Below are 19,209 nucleotides of genomic sequence, written 5' to 3' on the forward strand. Positions count from 1 at the left end.
AGTTAAACTCAGTCACAGCAAACTTTGCTAAAAATCAAGAACGCAATTTTTCAAGGCCTCTAAAACAGAGAAAGATTGTTCAGTTGGCAAAAGTATGCTCGTCTCTGAGGCCTCGGGGCTAAAAGATCAAAAGAAAGAGAGGGAAGAAAGAACAGAGTTGCATTGACCCACAACAGGGAGGAACTCTTACAGAAGTTAACAAATTAACCTCAAGTCGGAGAAGTAGAGGAAGGTCAGTCTTCAGAACAGATAATCAACACTGTGGGATTATAGTAACCGTAAACAGTGACTGATACCAGGAAATAAAGCACAACTCATTACATCTGGGATGCAATGGTTGTGCAAGGGATCCTATCTCCTTTCCATATCTTCCTAAATAGAGACTCATTTCATGTTTTGTACACCACTTTCAAGCATGACCGTGTTGCCTGATTTGTAAAAAGCCTACAATGAATGCAAAATATAATCCAGAACCTGGATTACTCACTACATGCCTACAATATAAAGCAGACAAACTGAACAGAAGTTTTTAAATAACCTAAGGCTTATTGCTGCTGTTTTATTAATTCTGGGAAATGAACCCAGGATAATAAGATAATTGAGCTATCTACAATACTTTTAACACTTCCACTACAAGAATTTTCTTTTTCATAACCCCTTGACAATGGTAGTAGTTTACTGACTAGTCATTAGGCCATATAGGAGTACAAAATATAAAACACAGAATAGTATATAACAGCGGTCACCAACCGGTGGTCCTCAGAACACTGGTGGTTTGTGAGAAAATTTTGGTGGTCTGCAGAAAAATTATTTGCATTTTTATATTGCGCTAAATACTATTTATCTTTTTTTAAAAAATTCATATTAGTAGTCCGCGGGATTTAAAATGATAAATTTAGTGATCCCTGAGGTCCTAAAGGTTGGCGACCCCTGGTATATAAGACCATTATGTTAAAAATAGAATAAAAGAAATAAGCATAAAAAATTGGCATAATTTGGTACAGAAATATTTGTTTCCAAAAAGCAAGGCAAATGAGAAGAACAAAATCTGTTCGGGGCACATATTCAAACTTTCAGTCCATATTAACACCATATTTTTCTTAAGAAGAAAAAGATTAGAATGAGACATGAATTTTTCTCTCTCGCTTAATATCCCATGCACTTTGCAAAGCTGTAGTCATATAAACTAAAAATAACCTGCACTGTAGTATCACAAGACAGTTGAGTTGAGTAATAAGCACGGGCAGTTAATGTGCCCAAATAAGAACAAGATACAAGTGCTTGCAGGCAGAGGACAGATCAGCATCTTCCTTCATTATTTACCAATCAGTGGCTCTACAGAGAGATAATGTTTCCCACATTCTTTTAAGAACTAGGAGACAGGCTTTGGAACAATTATTAAACAATGCCATGGCAAACATGGAAGATTGGCTAAATCAAAGGCTATTCTGTTTGGCCTGTGGGATGTATGGAGCAAAAATGTGCTACTCAATGTAAGGAAGGACAATGTTGCCTTGCTCAAAGGAACTAGTAATGTAGTTTTAAAGGAACTAATCAAGGATAAGCAACTTTGTATCCAAATAATGCTCAAATTTACAAAGGAGTTTTAGTTCTTAGAAATGCGCCTTAGGTGTCTTTCTCCTTGCTGCATCCTGAAAGATTCATTTAGCTGGACAGAAACTCTTAAAATACATTACTATATAGCATTAGAAGTAGCTGAAACCAACACCTTCCAATTATTTAAAAATCTTGGTCCTGAATTTATTTGTCACTTGGTACAATTACAGGCAATGCTGTTTTCAATTATTCTTAATTAGATGATCCTGAGAAATACTTCCTATTGCTCAAAGACTACAATACTATATAGCTATTCCCTTCTTAGCTGATATTAAACAATATTGTGAGGATTCCATCTGTAACAGATTATCTTTAATTAGAAAAATGCTGGTAAAAAATCATGAGACAATTATTAATGAACAATAACACTGCTTGTTCCCCCTTAACATTTTGTGATAGAGAAACAATAAAACTCTCATCCAGAAGAACCTTAGCTCCAAGAAAGTGAATTATTACCGAGTTAAATCCGTAAGAATTAGCATAAGGAAATGTCACTGATCAGAAGTGAGCAGAAGTGAACACGTTACAGAAATGTAACGTGTTAAAAAATAAAGAGGGCTTAAGCCAAATAAAAATATCACTACGATTCTGTAGAATTCCAGAATGTTTTGTTTATTTCTGGACAATGCTGAACCTCTCCTGTCTTTTCAGGGTTGGTCCAGCAGTTTCCAGAAGTAACTTCTTGGAAGTATGATTGCTTTCTGGTATTCCAGATATTGCATTATGAATAAAACAGGCACGTTTTAGGGCTGGATCATAGACTTAGCATGGTCTGGGATGAAACAGAATGTTTTCCAGATCAATGAATTCTGCACCCATTCTAATATTCAGTATCCTCCTTCATGTTAATGCTGCCATTATTTTGTCAACAATCCATTATTCCACACATTACCAGGTATTAGAGGACCAGTGAGATAGATTTTCGCAAGTTAGAATAAAAGAGCTATTGATAAAATCACCTACATTCAAAGCAAGAAGCATTTCAAGAAATTCTAGCACCACAAGATATCAAGCCATTTCATCTTCATCCTTCATTTGATTAAGATATACAATAGTAATTGTTGATCTTAAAAACAAAGTATTTTATAATTTAAAAAAACTGAATGAGTGATATAACTACTACCTGAAAAAGAGTCATGCCATCGTCACTCAGAATGGATCTGGGTGGTGTAATAACTACAATGAAAAACAATATTTTCATTAGGAAAGAAGATGAAAGAAACAAAGGGGGTTTAGGAAAGGTCTATAGGCACAGTGAAAGTGAGTTATATGTCTCACAACCTTATATATAAATACAATGTAAATGTAAAAATCATTTTCTCCAAATCAATAGCAGCAACAGATGCAGAATGTTATCTGTAAAAATTATAAAACATAAATCTGAACTTACACAAATAAAATGGTATCTCTGGATTTACAAGGAGACTTTTCACAAATGCCCTCAGAGCACCAACTGTTAAATAAAGCAAAAAAAAAAAAAAAAAGGTTTAGTATGAGCTGCACATACATTATGAGCACCATCCTCTTTGATGATATATTTTAAAGAGAATACCAACTTAGTCTTATCTCAAAGACTGACACAGTAGAAAGCAGAAACTTTAAATTACCACCATCTTTACTGAGTTCACCCTTTGATTCCAGCATCCATGTGGAACACTTTGTTTCTATATTTAAAATCTCCTTCTGCATCCTTGGAAGACTGGCTGGTGAAATGTTAGCTATCTTTCGACTATAAAAAAAATTGTTGCAGGCAACAAATAAAATTGGTTTATTTATACAAGCTCTTCCAGCACATTTGCCCAGAGCTGCGATGGCGCAGTGGTTAGAATGCAGTACTGCAGGTTACTTCTGCTGCCTGCCTGCTGCCTGCAATTTGGCGGTTCAAATCTCACCAGGCTCAAGGCTGACTCAGCCTTCCATCCTTCCGAGGTCAGTAAAATGAGGACCCAGATTGTTAGGGACAATATCCTGTCTCTGTAAACTGCTTAGAGAGGCCTGTAAAAGCCCTGTGAAGCGGTATACAGTATAAGCCTAAATGCTATTGCTATCCCAAACTGACAAGGCTTTTTTGTATGGTTTCTGTCTTATAATAATGAATTATCTAATATATCTTGCCTTCAGAAACAGCTGAAGCAGCATTGCTTACCTGAGAAATATATAAGGAAAACATTTACTAGTGGAGATTGGGTACTGCCGTGATGGTAGTGAGAGATGATACAAAGAATATGACTACTTCTAAGTAGAGGTAATGGCCAAACCATTCAAGAGCAGAAAGTAATACAGTGAAGACGCAGTATTGTATATTTACATTCTCCCAAATCAGCACGTATAAGAATTGGAGATCCAGCTAAATCTCCAGATAAGCCCTCTATATAATCTATATAGCATGAGAAGTTGGTGGTATAAACTATCAGACACTAGGATTGACTGCCTCAGAGGCTGGTGGATTTCATCATTAGACATTTATAAGCAAAAAACAGATAATCATTTATTAATATTGCTATAGCAGTAAATTTGCATAGAGTAGGAATGGATTCTCTAGATTCCCTTCCAATTCTATGATTCTAAGCCAGATCTCTTATCTGATATATTCCACCTAACCTAACTCAAACATCCTGATATAAGAAAGCAGAAACATTAAATTTACCTACTAACTTAGTCACTGCTTGGAATGAAAAGGTAGCTGGACCTTTGTACCATATTGTGCCTATGTGCCCTTTCCTCCTCTGCGGATCCTGGCGTACCTCCTGGATTATGGAAAAGCTGAGAATTCTTTGTGTTGCAAACCAATTATCTCTTTTCTTGGATCAGGAGGCTCTGCCCATGGACGTTCATTGTCACCTCCAGAACAGACTACTGAATAGACTAGAAAACGAGCTGTCCCTGAGGCTACCTTTTAAAGGTATCCGTAAAAATGAAGTTGATCAGAATGGAGCATATCCTGTGGACAATTATGGCATTTTACCTTTGCTACACAAACCATACTGACTCCCGATAGACTTGCATGTGCAATTCCAGCTGTTGTTTGTCACCCACAAAGGTTACTTGAAGCAGCACAACCCTGTGGTGGTCTCTATCTGCTGGATTAGATCCAGCAGGAGAGGTATTTTGTGAGTCCAATCAAGTAAAGAATATCATTAAGTTTCAGGCCTGAGAAGAATTAAACTGTGAAGTAGGCTATGCACCCAAAGAGATGTCCTTCTTTCCCATTGAAGAGGGACATCTCTTTGGATGCATATCCTACTTTGCAGTTAAAAATTCCTAGATTTTGACTATTTAAAGGTGCAGGGAGTCTGGTTTTCCTCTTGACACCCAGCATATTGAAGCAGAGTGGTTGATTCAAATTCTTTCCAGTATTTCCAACTCTTTTTTGGGCTCTGGCTGAAACTATGCTAGACCAACACCCTGTTTGTTCAATGGGCTCATCTGGGCACGACTAATGCCATGGTAAGTGGTCTGAAAAATAAGCCAGCAGGCAGTTGTAGGAAACACATTCTGTTTAGAAAACAATTTCAGCGATCTTCCATACAACTCAATTTTCCATACAACAAACGTTTAAAATAGCAGTAAAATAAAGCAGCTAGAGACGTGTAAATCTTTTTAAGTCACAAACATTAGCTTGATAGCCAAGCATTGTTGGTCTTTTTCAGTTTGATTATTTATATAAAGCAGAAGATGGGAGATAAGATATACTCCTACCTGTTTCACTAGGGTGAAAGAAACCTTGCAAAATGTGACGATCTGGGAAGTAAACACGTAGTACCACCTAGTTGAACGCAAAGAATCAGGCATCTACTCACATAAACAAAAACATTAGCTTCATACATGTTTGAATAATACCAGCCCATTTTCAAAAACTTGCTCCTTTTCATGAATGGACAGTGTGGCTCAGAGAGACCATACATGTAGTTTTCAACAGCCTTTTTAGAATGGTGGAAACTGACTCACACAGATGTTTTAAAACAAAGTGCAACATAAAAACTGATTCTTGGACTATTCAGGGATAGCAATGTTCAGCAGAAGTAACAGAGATGGAAGGAAAAGCATAAGTGTGAATTCAAATCTTATCCTCATTAGAAATTAATTACCGGTAGGTAATTTCTGGATTTGATCAGGAAGGTTGTACTTGAAAAGCATTGTATAAATGCTAGGTATTCTCACTTCATTTTAGCAACAGAACTCTTGTATCTCACACCAAAAGAACAAAGAACATGCAGAACAAAACATGCAAGAAATCTGTCCACTGCCCTGCTTTAAAAATTCTTTTATGGGGAATCCTAAAACAAGACAACACTTACTGCTATTCAATGAATATTCCAGTTCTTCCAATTCATGTAAAAAGAAGCAAAAACAGTAGTAGAAGATTTTTTTTTTGACAGGGCCACAGATATTTACTACTTATATGTTCCTTTAAGACACTTAGACCTCTATATTTCTAATTCTGTGGAACAATCACAATCACACAAAAAAAGTTTACCTTTGGATAACGCTCTAATTTCTCCTTCGTTTGAGCTTCTCGCTGTGCCTTTGTCATCAAGGGAACTTCTTCTAAACACCTCCTAAGAAGAGACAAGGCTTAGCAGACTGCCATAAGTGGAGATCAACTCAACCCTGTTATGCTACTCAATCATCATATGCTACTCAATTAAACTTCTGTACCTATTCATTCTGATACGATCCTTTTGCTATATTATATGTGTATAAAAGTTCCCTAGCACAATAAAGCTTAGATTGTTCAATAGACAGGTGCAATTTGCATCCTGCAAAACCTGCACAAAGTCATTTTAACGAAAACTTGTCATTCTATTTTCCTAAATATATAATCAGACAATTAATTTTGAAATACTGGAAATAAACAACCATATTTTTACATAGCATACCTATGCCCCATAGGTAATGACTGCATCAGTATTTCTTGATTAATAACAAATTTAGACTGTCATAATGGATTGCAGAATTTGTTTTAATGAAGAATAATATACCATCTGCAAAAGACTTATATATATCCTTATCATTTTTCTCCCGGAGGATAGCAACTTATATACTGCTTCACAGAGCTTTATAACCCTCTCTAAGTGGTTTACAGAGTCGGCATATTGCCCCCAACAATTTGGCTCCTCATTTTACCAACCTTGGAAGGATGGAAGGTTGAGTCAACCTGGAGCCTGGTGAGATTCAAACTGCCAAATTTCAGGCAGCCAGCAGTCAGCAGAAGTAGCCTGCAGTACTGCACTCTAACCACCGCACCACCAATATATCATAAAAGCTGGAATTGCCATAAAAGTTGTATTTCTTTTCTTTTTTTTTTTGTAAATATTTTTTATTTATTTTTTCAAATTTAAACATAAAAACATAACTTTCAAGAGCAAAAATCTCGATCCGGTCATAGATGGTTACTACGCTTACATTCCTTTCACAAGCTCAATTCACAATTTCCATTACATCTTTTATAAATAAACAAAAAAAGAAAAAAAAAAGAAGATAAAAAAGAAATTCAAAACTTAAGAAAAAACCAATTTTACCTCAAATTTCACATTTTCATCTATATAAATCCATTATATCTATCCAAAATTAGTTTCGAATTCACTTTCACTCATTTTTACATCTGCATAACAATTCTAAACATATCTTTATTCTTCTTTACCTTATATCTTATACAAGTCATATCAAAATAATTTTTACAATATTCTATCCTCTTGTTAAGTGTTTACCTTACAATTTTATCACCATTTATTCTTAGTTTCAATTCAATACCACCCCATTTTTATTATATTTTATAAAACAACATTTTATCTAATTTTAATCCTTTGACCCTTATCCTCAAATCAGTTTACCTTAGGTTTATTTTTTTTCTCCCAGTTTACATATTACCTGGAGCCTGGTGAGATTCAAACTGCCAAATTTCAGGCAGCCAGCAGTCAGCAGAAGTAGCCTGCAGTACTGCACTCTAACCACCGCACCACCAATATATCATAAAAGTTGGAATTGCCATAAAAGTTGTATTTCTGTTATTGTCTTATTTTAGAAAATTATTGTACAGGTCAGTATAATTTATACATAATTTATCGATTTTTATGTCAACCTATAAAGGAATAATGTCAACTAAAAGGTAAATTTAATCTTATATATAATGCAACAAAATCCTATCCTACAATATCAAAAAGAACTGTTGAAAGTTAAGACAGACATAATTAATTTGGCATTTAAAATATTGATTCAAGACAGATAAATATAAAGTATTTATTATCAATGGAGAACTGACAGTGAGCTTATAAATACAACTTTGCAACTCTTCTCAGTCAGAGGTTTTCCAGATGGGTAATCCTTAACTCAGAATTCCAGCCAGCATGGTCACTGCTGAAATATTTGAGAGATTAGGCTCATGCTTCTAGAAAGTGACCAGTTTGGGAAGATGTCTTATAGACATATTTATTAAGGAACACAGTGGCTCAGTGACTAAGATGCTGAGCTTGTCAATCAAAAGGTCGGCAGTTCAGCGGTTCGAATCCCTAACACCGCGTAACGGGGTGAGCTCCTGTTACTTGTCCCAGCTTCTGCCAACCTAGCAGTTCAAAAGCACGTAAAAAATGCAAGTAGAAAAATAGGGACCACCTTTGGTGGGAAGATAACAGCGTTCCGTGTGCCTTTGGTGTTTAGTCATGCTGGCCACATGACCACAGAGACGTCTTCGGACAGCGCTGGCTCTTTGGCTTTGAAACGGAGATGAGCACCGCCCCCTAGAGTTGGGAATTACTAGCACATATGTGCAAGGGGAACCTTTACCTTTACCTTTACCTTTATAGAAATTAATTTATAGCCTATCAGGTTTACAGAAATGAAAGAAAAACAGTCTATAGAACAGATGAATATTTAGAAAGTGTCAATAGTTGGTATGCTTACAGAGTTTTAGTAAAAGCTAGAACAATAGAACTATGTTTTCTACAATTTAGCACACTGTCTTTGCTCATATTAACACAAGCACTTTCATTCTATGTTATTTGTTTATCCCACTTTTTGTTCAAGAGCTCAAGGTAGTATAATCAAAATCCTCTGCTCCCACTTTTATTCACAAGCATCCTGTGAGGTAGATTGAGATGAAAGTGTGATTAGTCTCAGGTTACCCACTGCCTTTCTGCAGCTGAGGGTGGACTTGGACAGAGGTTTTGCTGGCGCCAGTGCAATATCCTAATCACTATTTTCAATGGGGCACCCTATGTTATCACCGATATAGAATGTGAAGTATTGTATTATTTTGAAATATTCTCTAGGAATTCTGTATAATCTCTTGCATCTATCAACAATTGGACAAGTCTATCCTCTGTGACATTTCTTCCCTGTACATAGTCCCATTATATGGATACTTTCTAGATTCTTTCACCTCCAGATGAAGACTCCAGATTTCAAACCAATAATATCACAATTCAGAGGACACAAATAATCTGATTTAAAAGTTGCTCTGACTTGCTTTTTGTATTAACACTTGTGAAGACTTTCTTTATCATCAAAGGAAACTAAATGTATTCACTGTCATATAAACAAAGAAACTATGAGCTTTGTTGACCATTCATCCATCATTCCAGTGTTTATAATAGATGCATCTAAGCAGATGACAATGTAAAAAAAAACTTCCAAGCAATTTTGTGACTTAGATGGATTGGCTGGTATTCCTGGAAACTAGTAAGAACTAAGAAAATCCTAGTCCAAAGAATCTTCAGCATTGCAAAGAGCAGAAATTGCCATCCACATATATTTGCCAAGACTTTAGAGACAAAAAAGTGCGTGGCTAAAAAAACTTTTCTACTTAAAAAGTTAAGTTACAAATTACAAAGAAAATTAAAGCCTACTGTCTAAATAAGATATTTACGGTACAGAAGTGGATTTATCTTCTACTGCTGAGTCTACATTCATATTTTCTTTGAAGTATTATCAAAGTACATGGTACTTTAATGTCTCAACAATCATGTTTAAGAAAATACTACATCAATGTTAGATTCTCTAGCATTAGAGGGAATCTGGTAATACCTTTTCCAACTAATTTTATGCTATTAACAAGTGTGTGTTTTTTGTATAACAGAATAAAAGTATCTTCTCAATCAACAATAATGGTTGTAGTTGTTGAGATCTGTTGAGATTACCTGAAACTTTTAAATGCAAGTCCAGAAACTCTTGCTAAATGATGCTGTTAAAACCTTGTTTTTCATTTTGGAGAACTGTCTCATATGTAACCTGCAATTTGCATAACTCATATGTATTTCCCTACCTCCACTCCAATTTAAAAAGTGTAGCTCATAAAGCTTATGCCTTTTAACACAGTTTTTAATCAAAATAGGTGTTATTAAACTTGGTCTGGGTTTTTTTGCTATCATAGATTAACTAATATAGCTCTCCTCCTACAATGTTAATATTTAGAGAAAAAACATTAAGTTTCTGTCTAGGCAGGTGAGCATACAACTAGAAGACTACAAGCAAAATCTCCAAGAATATGAAGAACATTTAGTACAACTGGGAAGCAAATCCTGAGCATATTCATTGTTTAGGATTCCATCAGAATCAGAGAAACAATCTATATTGTATGCACATTGGCCATAAAAATTATTACTTAACTACTAGTGAAAAATAAATTTACCTTTCATTCTGTAGCTGGGCCAAACGTTTTCTCACATCATCTACTGTAACCTCAAAGAACTCATCAGGGAGATCTTGTGAATCAGAATCCAATGGCTCTTGAAGATCAGGATGGCACACAATTGGCTCTCGATCCAAATGCTGTAGAGTGAATATAAATTAAAGCTTGATGCTTGAATTATGCCATCAGGGCACAAAATCCACATAGCACAAGGAATATAATCTTTGCACTTAGAAAAATGTGGGTTTTGTGATAACATATACATTTCTGAGCAATATATTTAATTTTTTTTATTTACATACATAACTTCATAACTGACTTATGATATGATCTTTCCTAATTTAAATTCCTGCCCTAATTTTCACAGAGTATACATTATATAATTATATAAAATGGCACCATCCTCAGAATTCATGTTTGACTACAATCTGTCAGTCTATGTTAGAGATATATCATACATTCTCTCTCAGGCAGAGAGGTTCTGATTCTAGGGGTTTTTAAAAATGCTACTTTTTGTATCCATATTATACAAACTCTTTTGAACTTGAATTAGATTTGTAAACAAAGAGTCACCATGTCTTAGCTGGGTCTTTCTGGTGTCATCTAGTGATTAGCTGAAGTTTTATAGCCTGGATTTAGTAATCCTATGTAAGTAGGCAGGTTATTTAAATATGGAAGGAAGAACTTTTTATTGGAAAACATTGATTGACAGTTTATTTATTTATTATTTATTTATTAGTCATATTTCTATGCCGCCCACTCTCCGAGGACTCTGGGTGGCTTACACCAAAGACAGTATACTAAATAGCATATTGCCCCCAACAATCTGGGTCCTCATTGAGTTACTTCTAAGCATTTATTGATACTTTTAAAACCTTTGAAATATTATAAAATGAATATAAATAATCACATCATCCAAACAGTAATACATAGAATTTATTTATTATGTTGCTTGATTTGGGTGCTTTAGCAGCTCTCAAAAAGACCAATTGTTTCAAATAAACTAGAAAATGTTTTTATGGAAATCAAGCAGCAACTTAATATTATCAACAATTTTAAAAAGATTAAAATAAAATTGGATAATAAACAAGCTATTTGGAACTAAGAAAAGATTATTTCCAGTTTTAGGAAATAACCAGGGTAGTTCTTTCAATGTAAAACCTACATTAGTTTCACATTTTTAAAAAAATACTGCACTTTCCAATGGATGTTCCCAAAAGGTTGGTTACCTTTTATTCTTTTTATATTGGAGATGCAATATATTCAAAGGAATATATTATAGCATTGTAGTTTTTTTATGACACTACCGTATTATTATACTGATATACTATTTTTATTTGGATTTTTCCCTTTTTTTGTTTGTTCTATTTAGTTCTTTTTTAATCTTATTTTTAATGAATAGTTTGGAATGAAATTAGTAAATTTTATTTTCAACAGGTATTTGCTGTACAGTACTACAATATTATTATTACTATTACTATTACTATTATTATTATTAAAACTAGCAAATGTATCTCAATACAGCCTGAAACTATGTATCACTTATTCTTGTGTAAACATAGATTTACCCATGGAAAGATGTCAATCAGATAGATAAACCTGCTGTAGAAAATCTAGATTCAGGAAAGACTAAACAGTACAGAAATTACTGTACAGAAGTGGCTAGAAAGAAGAAAAGAACGCTTCCTTAGCACTGACTGACTAAAATGCACACTCTGATGTAGTTACACAATAAAATCTATTAAATGGAACTGTACTATATTACAAGTAAAGTTTCCATTCAGTGCACAAAACTTTCTTATTCATGGGCTAGGTTCTGCTAGTTCTGCTAGATTTAAGTAAATACTGTGCAATGAAACTTGGCTGACACATTATGAATCCAGAGCTATAAAGCGATGGCACCAGTTGGTCTGTATGGTTAATAGGCTGCTTTGAAAACTAGCATCTTTGACCATCAATGATCTGCCTGGCCTGGCCTGGCCCCAGACTCCATGAACTTGGGATAGGCCTATTTTTAGTCACCCATTCCCCCACATCTTGATGTCTCTAGCATACCCTGTTTTTGCTCGCCTTCCCACCCATCTACTGTCCTATCATCCTGACTTCTCTCCAGCAACACCACCCCTCCCACCCTGAACAAGCCCTCTGGGAATAGAAGGAGCCTCTCTCAATTATCAGTAGAGACAACATAAATTACAAGGCAAGATTTCCTCTATTTGTGGGCACCAGAGGGTAATTTGGAAAGTTAAAAGAGTGAGGTTGCGTGGGTGGACCCTCAGCTACTTTTAGAAAGTTGAAGAGAGTCAGGTCTAACTAGAGGGTGAAGGAGCCTGATTGTAGCTTTCCCTGGGCAGAAAGCACAAGGAGTACCCACGAGCTGCCAATCTGTCCTTTCACAATGACTACTGTCGCCTGACTCTAGTTGTTTAGAGACTGGGCTGCAGCGTAAATGAGCAATTGTCTTGAACTGAGAGTCATGGACTCCTCCTCCTGGATTAGAAGAAAGAGAGTTGACAACTTCGTAAACCTGAGTAATTTGTCACTTGCCACCATTAAATATAAATGGAGTTGAGGGTCACTATTTCCAATTATTAGAACAGAATAAACAATGGGTGGCCGTGGTGATGTTATGGGACTGCATGGTGGTCCCTAACAATTTCTATTGATGCCTGATAAATAAATCTTTACTACTGCAACACTCTCTACATGGGGCTCCCCTTGAGGAGCACCCGGAGGCTCCAACTGGTGCAGAGTGCGGCCGCGCAGGTGGTTATGGGAGCAACATGGCGCTCCCGTGTGACACCTCTCCTGTGCAAGCTGCACTGGCTCCCGGTGGTCTTCCGGGTGCGCTTCAAGATTCTGGTTACCACCTTTAGAGCGCTCCATGGCTTAGGACCTGGTTATTTACGGGACCGCCTACTACCACAAGCAGCCTCCCACCAGCCGGTACACTCTCATAGAGAGGGGCTCCTCCGGGCGCTGTCAGCTAAACAATGTCGACTGGCGGCCCCCAGGGGGAGGGCCTTCTCTGTGGGGGCACCCACTATCTGGAACGAGCTCCGCCCAGAGATACGGAGGATCCCGGATCTACGCACTTTCCACCATGCTCTTAAGATTCTTCTATTCCAGCAAGCCAGCCTGGCCTAATTTTCTCCCCCGTTTTAAAATTCTTTTACATCAAAATTTTAATTTGTTTTAAATTATTGGGATTTTTTAATTATCTTGGGCTAAATTATTTAATCTGGTTTTAATTATATCTTTTAACTTTTGTATTTATGTATTTTATTTTGTGCCTGTTCACCGCCCTGAGTCCTTCGGGAGTAGGGCGGTATATAAATCTAATTAAAAAAAAAAAAATCTCACACAACTTCTCTTAGATTCTCCAGAAGACCAAATAATTAATCCAGAACCAAATGCCATCCACTATCTTCCACTACATATTTTTATTTATTTATTATGGCAATAGCAAAGAATAGCGAACTAAAATAGGTAAAGTAAGGAACTCACAAGAAATAGCAAATACAGTAATTGGCACAAAAGAATGTTTAGCTTAAAAAATTAACCACGAGGGAGACATTTCAGGTTCAGAGGCAGATACCTCATTCATATAACCAGTTTATTTTATGCTCTCTTTTTCCTCTTCCAACTGGTCTTCTCTGCCCTACGTAAAACTTATTATATAAGTTATACAGCATGCCTAAAAAACTGAAATTTCTATCACGTCAATATAATTATCCTGAGAAATTGTAATTGGCACTGAATGTAGCTTGGGAGACAGGGCTTTCAAATAGAAAGCACTGAACTTTTAACTCTCCTCATAACAGCAATGACTTCCAAAATCTGAAGTGAGTTCCAGAAGGGCTATGTCTAGAAACAAGTAATTGACTTGAGGATGAAAACAATGCAACACATTCCTCTCTACTATTAAACAAACCCAAGACACTGGCAACATCCCACTTGGCTAGGGCTTGCTGCCCAACACTGAAGACAAAAGCACGGGTCCTCTTGTATTCAAAGCCGCTCTAGTAGACCACCAATACAAAGTCAATTGCCAGACCAGCACTCTGTTTCAAATATGGAGCTACAGACTGATGAATAATAGTTCAGTTTCCACAATGCGGTTCTTAGAAGCAATTCTCCAATTACAGATTCCAAAAAAGGAGGACAAGCAGCAGCTACACAATACATATAGCACGGACTGGGTGACAGAATGATTTGATGGATAATCTCTTTGAACTAGACAGTTCTTCCATTCCAGGAATTACAACACAAGGCAGTTAAAGGAAAGATAAACATAAACATATTCGTCTTTTTCACCTATTTTGGTTTTGATTTCCAAACTCAACCTATGACAGAATCTTCAACACTAGGATTATTATAGTGCTGTGGTCAAGCCACTCAAAGCTATCTATTACCCACCTAAATGTTACTGTGCTGCACAATTAAAAGGTGAGGGGCATGCTACAACTTCCAAAAAACATGCTGGATATGACTGAAACCTCCCGCATTGCAGAATTCTTCTGATCTCTAGGGGAATAGGGAGTGAAGCTACCTTCTAACAATTAATGTTTTGACATCAAAGTCAAAGCATAGCTTGTCTGTGAACCAGTCCTAGCCCAGAAGTGGAGGGACGCCGGCACAGATTTTATCCAGCTTCTTCCATCAAATTAAAAGGAAAAAACTCCACACACAAGCACAATGTTAATGGGAAGATTCTTTTGCTAAAATGGACCTTTGATGTTTAAAAATAATTTGTTTTGTTTTGTTTTGTTTTCCCCCCTTCTCCTCCCCCCCCCACTAAAAAGGGACAAAAAACAGATGCCATGTGGCCAGCCCCATTCTAGGGCTGTTGATGAGAGCAAGAGAAGGGAATGGAAGGAATGGAGGAGGGAGTGCAACGTAATCAATCAGCGGCAAAGGCACCCAAGATCAAAGCGCCTGAAAGCAGCAGTCAAAGTCACACGCTGTTTAATATGAGGGAGGGAAGGCTCCAGCAGAACCTGCAGCCACTCTAAAGACAGCACTCTACCATGTCTGAGAAGGCAGGCTCCAAGAGCATCTCTTAAGTAGTGATTTTGATTTTGGCAACATAAGGCGTTGGTCAAGGTTATAGCAGGGGTTCCCATGGCTACAGGCAAAACAATGTAAGAGGGTGTATCCATGTCTCAATGTAATATCAGAACTGAACACATCAACCATACGCAGAAATATTAAATGACGGTCTTCGTCCAGCTCCTAATAACGAAGTAGAACAGCATTCATCATGAACTGTGTTACACCTGAGAAGATGAATGCTCTAGAAAATTAAAACAAGAGATTATGAATGATTTCAGTCACACAGTTTGATATGTTCAAGAGTATTATCATTCACCTATGAAACTGTTTGCTATCATATAAATTATAAATAAATCACATAAAATAAACTGAAGGTTTAATTATTTCAGAGAATGTGACATAATTTTGTCTAAATTTGGGAGAATATATTAACACATAGGTTCAATTGTCAAGAGAACAGGCCTAGAGAACTTTCTCCTCCCAAAGAACACTGTAAGCAAGCTAAACGGCTACCTCTTTTTGCTCCTTTAGTTTTTCTTGGCTGTTCTTTGACTTCTTTGGCTTGGAAGGCCCTCCAGGACTGGACAGAGAACTTGGTTGGTTTGTCAATACTGGAGATAGCATTGGTGTGGGACAGCCGCCACCCAGGTACTGACCACTGCCCATGAAAGGGACAAATGAGGTAGGCATAGGCTCTGAAGGAGGACGAAGCTCCTCTGAATTATCCTGAGATTCTTTACTCCAGTTCTGCTTATCAGTACATTGGTTGGTAAGTGCAGCCTCACTTGAGCAGGATGAGCTTGGAAAGGCAGGCAGGTGTGCAAAAGACACAGCCTCTGGCTCTTCTGTAGAAGCTGACCCTTCTGGTACTTCTTTAGAAAGGATTTCATTGCTCCCACCTTCTGCATTATCAGAGGAAACAGCCTTCTTTGTGTTCACTCTATTAAAATAAGAGACATGAAAAAGAAGGCTTAAGTATGTGTACGCATAGACAGGAGAAATTATTTTCTTTTTCGGTCAAAAAGTACAGAAATATGTGGTCAATTATATTATTGGAAAATGGGATTCAGGTTTTTTTTTCAGTAACAAATGAAGCATTTCTCACACAGACTGTAACAAAAAAGGAACAATAGACTGAGATACTCTGCCAAATTTAATGAAGTTTAAGTTTGATAAAGGGCAATTCTTAATGAACAGGGAATTTAACTCTTTTTGGGAGTATTCTTGAAAACAATTCAGATAACCTTAGCTGGCACGGGTGTCTAATTGCAAAATGGGGTGGCTAAATAAGGAATATATGATAATGAATGCAAAGCCCTGTGCCAGCTCTTATAATTTTTAAGTCTTATTTTAAAAGAATGACATTGTTCTATAATGACTTGGGGAAGGCCTACTTGCTATCCTACTGATGGTTTTCTCACAATGCCAAAGGACTACCATGTCTCAATTGTGAAATTATCTCCCAAAAGAAGTACAATCAGTTCCAACTGTTGTTTTAAAAGAAACTGAAGATATACCTATCATTAAGGCATCAGAAAGGAAACATCAATTTTAGGACCAGATTGCCTTTTCAAATATTTTAATCTTACATTTTTATTGCTTTACAATAGATTATTATATTTCATTGTTCTTTCTTCAGGATGTAAACTGGTGATATATACTATAAATAAAACAGTAAATTAAACACCAAACAAAATACCAGATACTGGTCAGAACATTAAATATCAACAAGGGGGGTGGGAGGCACTTTCACTGCTGGCAAACAAACCTAATGAAGGTCTTCAAAAACATGCCCTTAACTGCTCACTCCCACAAAAGTAAATTTATCCCTTGGGCAAAAAGAAAAGAAAGAAGAAAAAAACAAAAAGGGAAAGGGGAAAAAAATGGAAATAATGCTCTTCCCTACCTGATAATGGCATTGCCTCCAGTTAGACCAAGCGACTTCAGACTTGTCTTCTCCAAAGCAGTTTTCCCAGATACCTACAATGGAAAACAACATACAGTACTGTTTTATCAGTTCTGAAAAGGCAACTCGCTCAAAAGTTATTTGAATACTTTAAGTATCAGAGTAATATATAGCACTCTGTCTCACGTACTCTTCCTCTAAATGCTTCTAAATAGTTCTGTTTTTGTTGACCCTTGTTCAGAGTGTTAAGGATTATTTTTTTTAAAAAAAATGTTAGTTTTGTATAAATAAAATCCCACATTCCATTTTTGACATTTGCATTTAAAGAAATCTTAGACAGCAGAACTGAAAAAGACCTAATTGGAGATATTGGAATCTACCACTAGCCTTGATTAACCATTCCTCCAATTTGGAATTAAGCAATTTCATAAGTTTATGCTCTTCCTATCTTCAAGTAGTAAATTAAACATGCCCAACTGCATTTAGCTATATGATGACAAGTTTATCCTGAGAGGAAGCTTAGAAGAGGCTTATTCTGCCTATCCACTCCTCCCCCCCCTCTTTCAGTATTCCACTTCCAGGATAGCAGAACTAACACTGATTACTATAAGGGTGATCTGTTCAGTACCTGGAAGGAGAGGTTGGCATTTATTCTACGGTAGGTGATGAATGACTCTAAAGTACTGACATATAAAAGCATTAAACAAAAATAAAAACCCCGCAGAGATCAAAACAAGGAAAAAGCAAATATTTATTAAGCTGAAACCACTGTTGTGAGTCTCGAGTTTTATAAGAACTTGAAAAAACACACAAACAGATCATTGAGTATATTTTATGGGTTCAAAGGCTTGAGCTAAGCAGCCCATGATTATGTTCCAGCAGGGTTTTTTTTTCCCCCTCACCCCACAAAATACTTCAAACTTTGAAGAGACTAAGTCCTTCCAATTTCCCTTCTTCAGTGAGTCAAAAGGAGGAACTCATTTTCCAGACTGGAAAGCTATGCAGAGTAATTTTGTCATTTTCAGTGAGAGATGAAGGGGAATGGCGGAGAAGTGGGTTTGTTGACTTACTTCGTCTCGCATGTAAATACAGACAGGGGACACTTCACTTTGCTCTTCCACATATTCCCTGCAAGGAAACATAAAAATGAAGTATGCCCTATTGAAGAAAACCCTGTTCTGGTGTCAAAAGTCCCAAAACAAATCTAATGTACAGTCTGTGAATTTTCTAAGCTTTTTCAGAGAAAAGTCTACAGATAGCCCCGAGTAGCTTACCAATATTAATACTCAATGGTTTCGTACCCATCTTCCACTTACCATAACACAAAAGGCCTTGCAAAGCTCAGATACGTTCTTCCTCTCTTTCTCATCCCAACTCACTACAGAGTCAGACTGAGGTTGTATTCTGCTGAAGTGGTATTTTCTCCCTTCTTCTAACTTAACTCTTACTGTATATAAACAATCTATGTAACTTCAGTGAGAAGGATGGCAATAATATGTCCAGTTCCTATTGGCCATTAAAACAAGCTTCCTGCCTGGTTAATGACCACTGTCTTCTATCACCATTTTGGGTTGTAGGAAACACCAAGACTGTCTGGTGCAATTTTAGTGTTTTGTTTTTGTTTTGTCAAAGGACTATTGACCTTCATGAAGAATACCTTATATACCTTTGTGGTAAAGCAACACAAACTATTATTGAACAACAACAATAAATAAGAACAGTTGAAGAATTCCAGGGTAGATGAATATAAGGAAGCAATAAAGCAAATGAGTGCTGGCTTAAATCTATATGTAAACTATTACATATACAGGTGATCATTATCTGAAGTCTCTTTAGTTTTTTTATATCTTCAGTTGGCAAGTTCAGACTGAACACTCTGTGTTAACATGTTTTGTGTATCTGCCATTTTGGGTGCGTGGTTCTGAGCCATCTGTCATTTTGCACATGTGTAGAAGTATGAATTGGGCCTCCAGCTCTCTGATCTTTCAGGAATCTGCTACCATCA

The 19,209-nt window shown here is 36.6% G+C and overlaps 1 protein-coding gene across 1 annotated transcript in view; it reads right to left on the bottom strand.

Moving 5' to 3' along the window:
- Positions 1-19,209, bottom strand: part of ASPSCR1 (ASPSCR1 tether for SLC2A4, UBX domain containing) — an 82,380-nt gene that overhangs the window by 27,658 nt on the left and 35,513 nt on the right. The window contains exons 5-12 of the mRNA XM_070934675.1: positions 18,275-18,332; positions 17,205-17,278; positions 15,812-16,238; positions 10,244-10,383; positions 6,095-6,176; positions 5,317-5,383; positions 3,008-3,070; positions 2,741-2,793 (exon numbers count right to left, since the gene is read on the bottom strand). Coding sequence (XP_070790776.1) covers positions 2,741-2,793; positions 3,008-3,070; positions 5,317-5,383; positions 6,095-6,176; positions 10,244-10,383; positions 15,812-16,238; positions 17,205-17,278; positions 18,275-18,332 — 964 coding nt within the window. The remainder of the gene's footprint in view (positions 1-2,740; positions 2,794-3,007; positions 3,071-5,316; positions 5,384-6,094; positions 6,177-10,243; positions 10,384-15,811; positions 16,239-17,204; positions 17,279-18,274; positions 18,333-19,209) is intronic.

Source organism: Pituophis catenifer, unplaced genomic scaffold, assembly GCF_029215685.1.
Source record: "Pituophis catenifer annectens isolate HBS135680 unplaced genomic scaffold, rPitCat1.0.hap2 SCAF_2, whole genome shotgun sequence".
NCBI classification, from domain to species: domain Eukaryota; kingdom Metazoa; phylum Chordata; class Lepidosauria; order Squamata; family Colubridae; genus Pituophis; species Pituophis catenifer.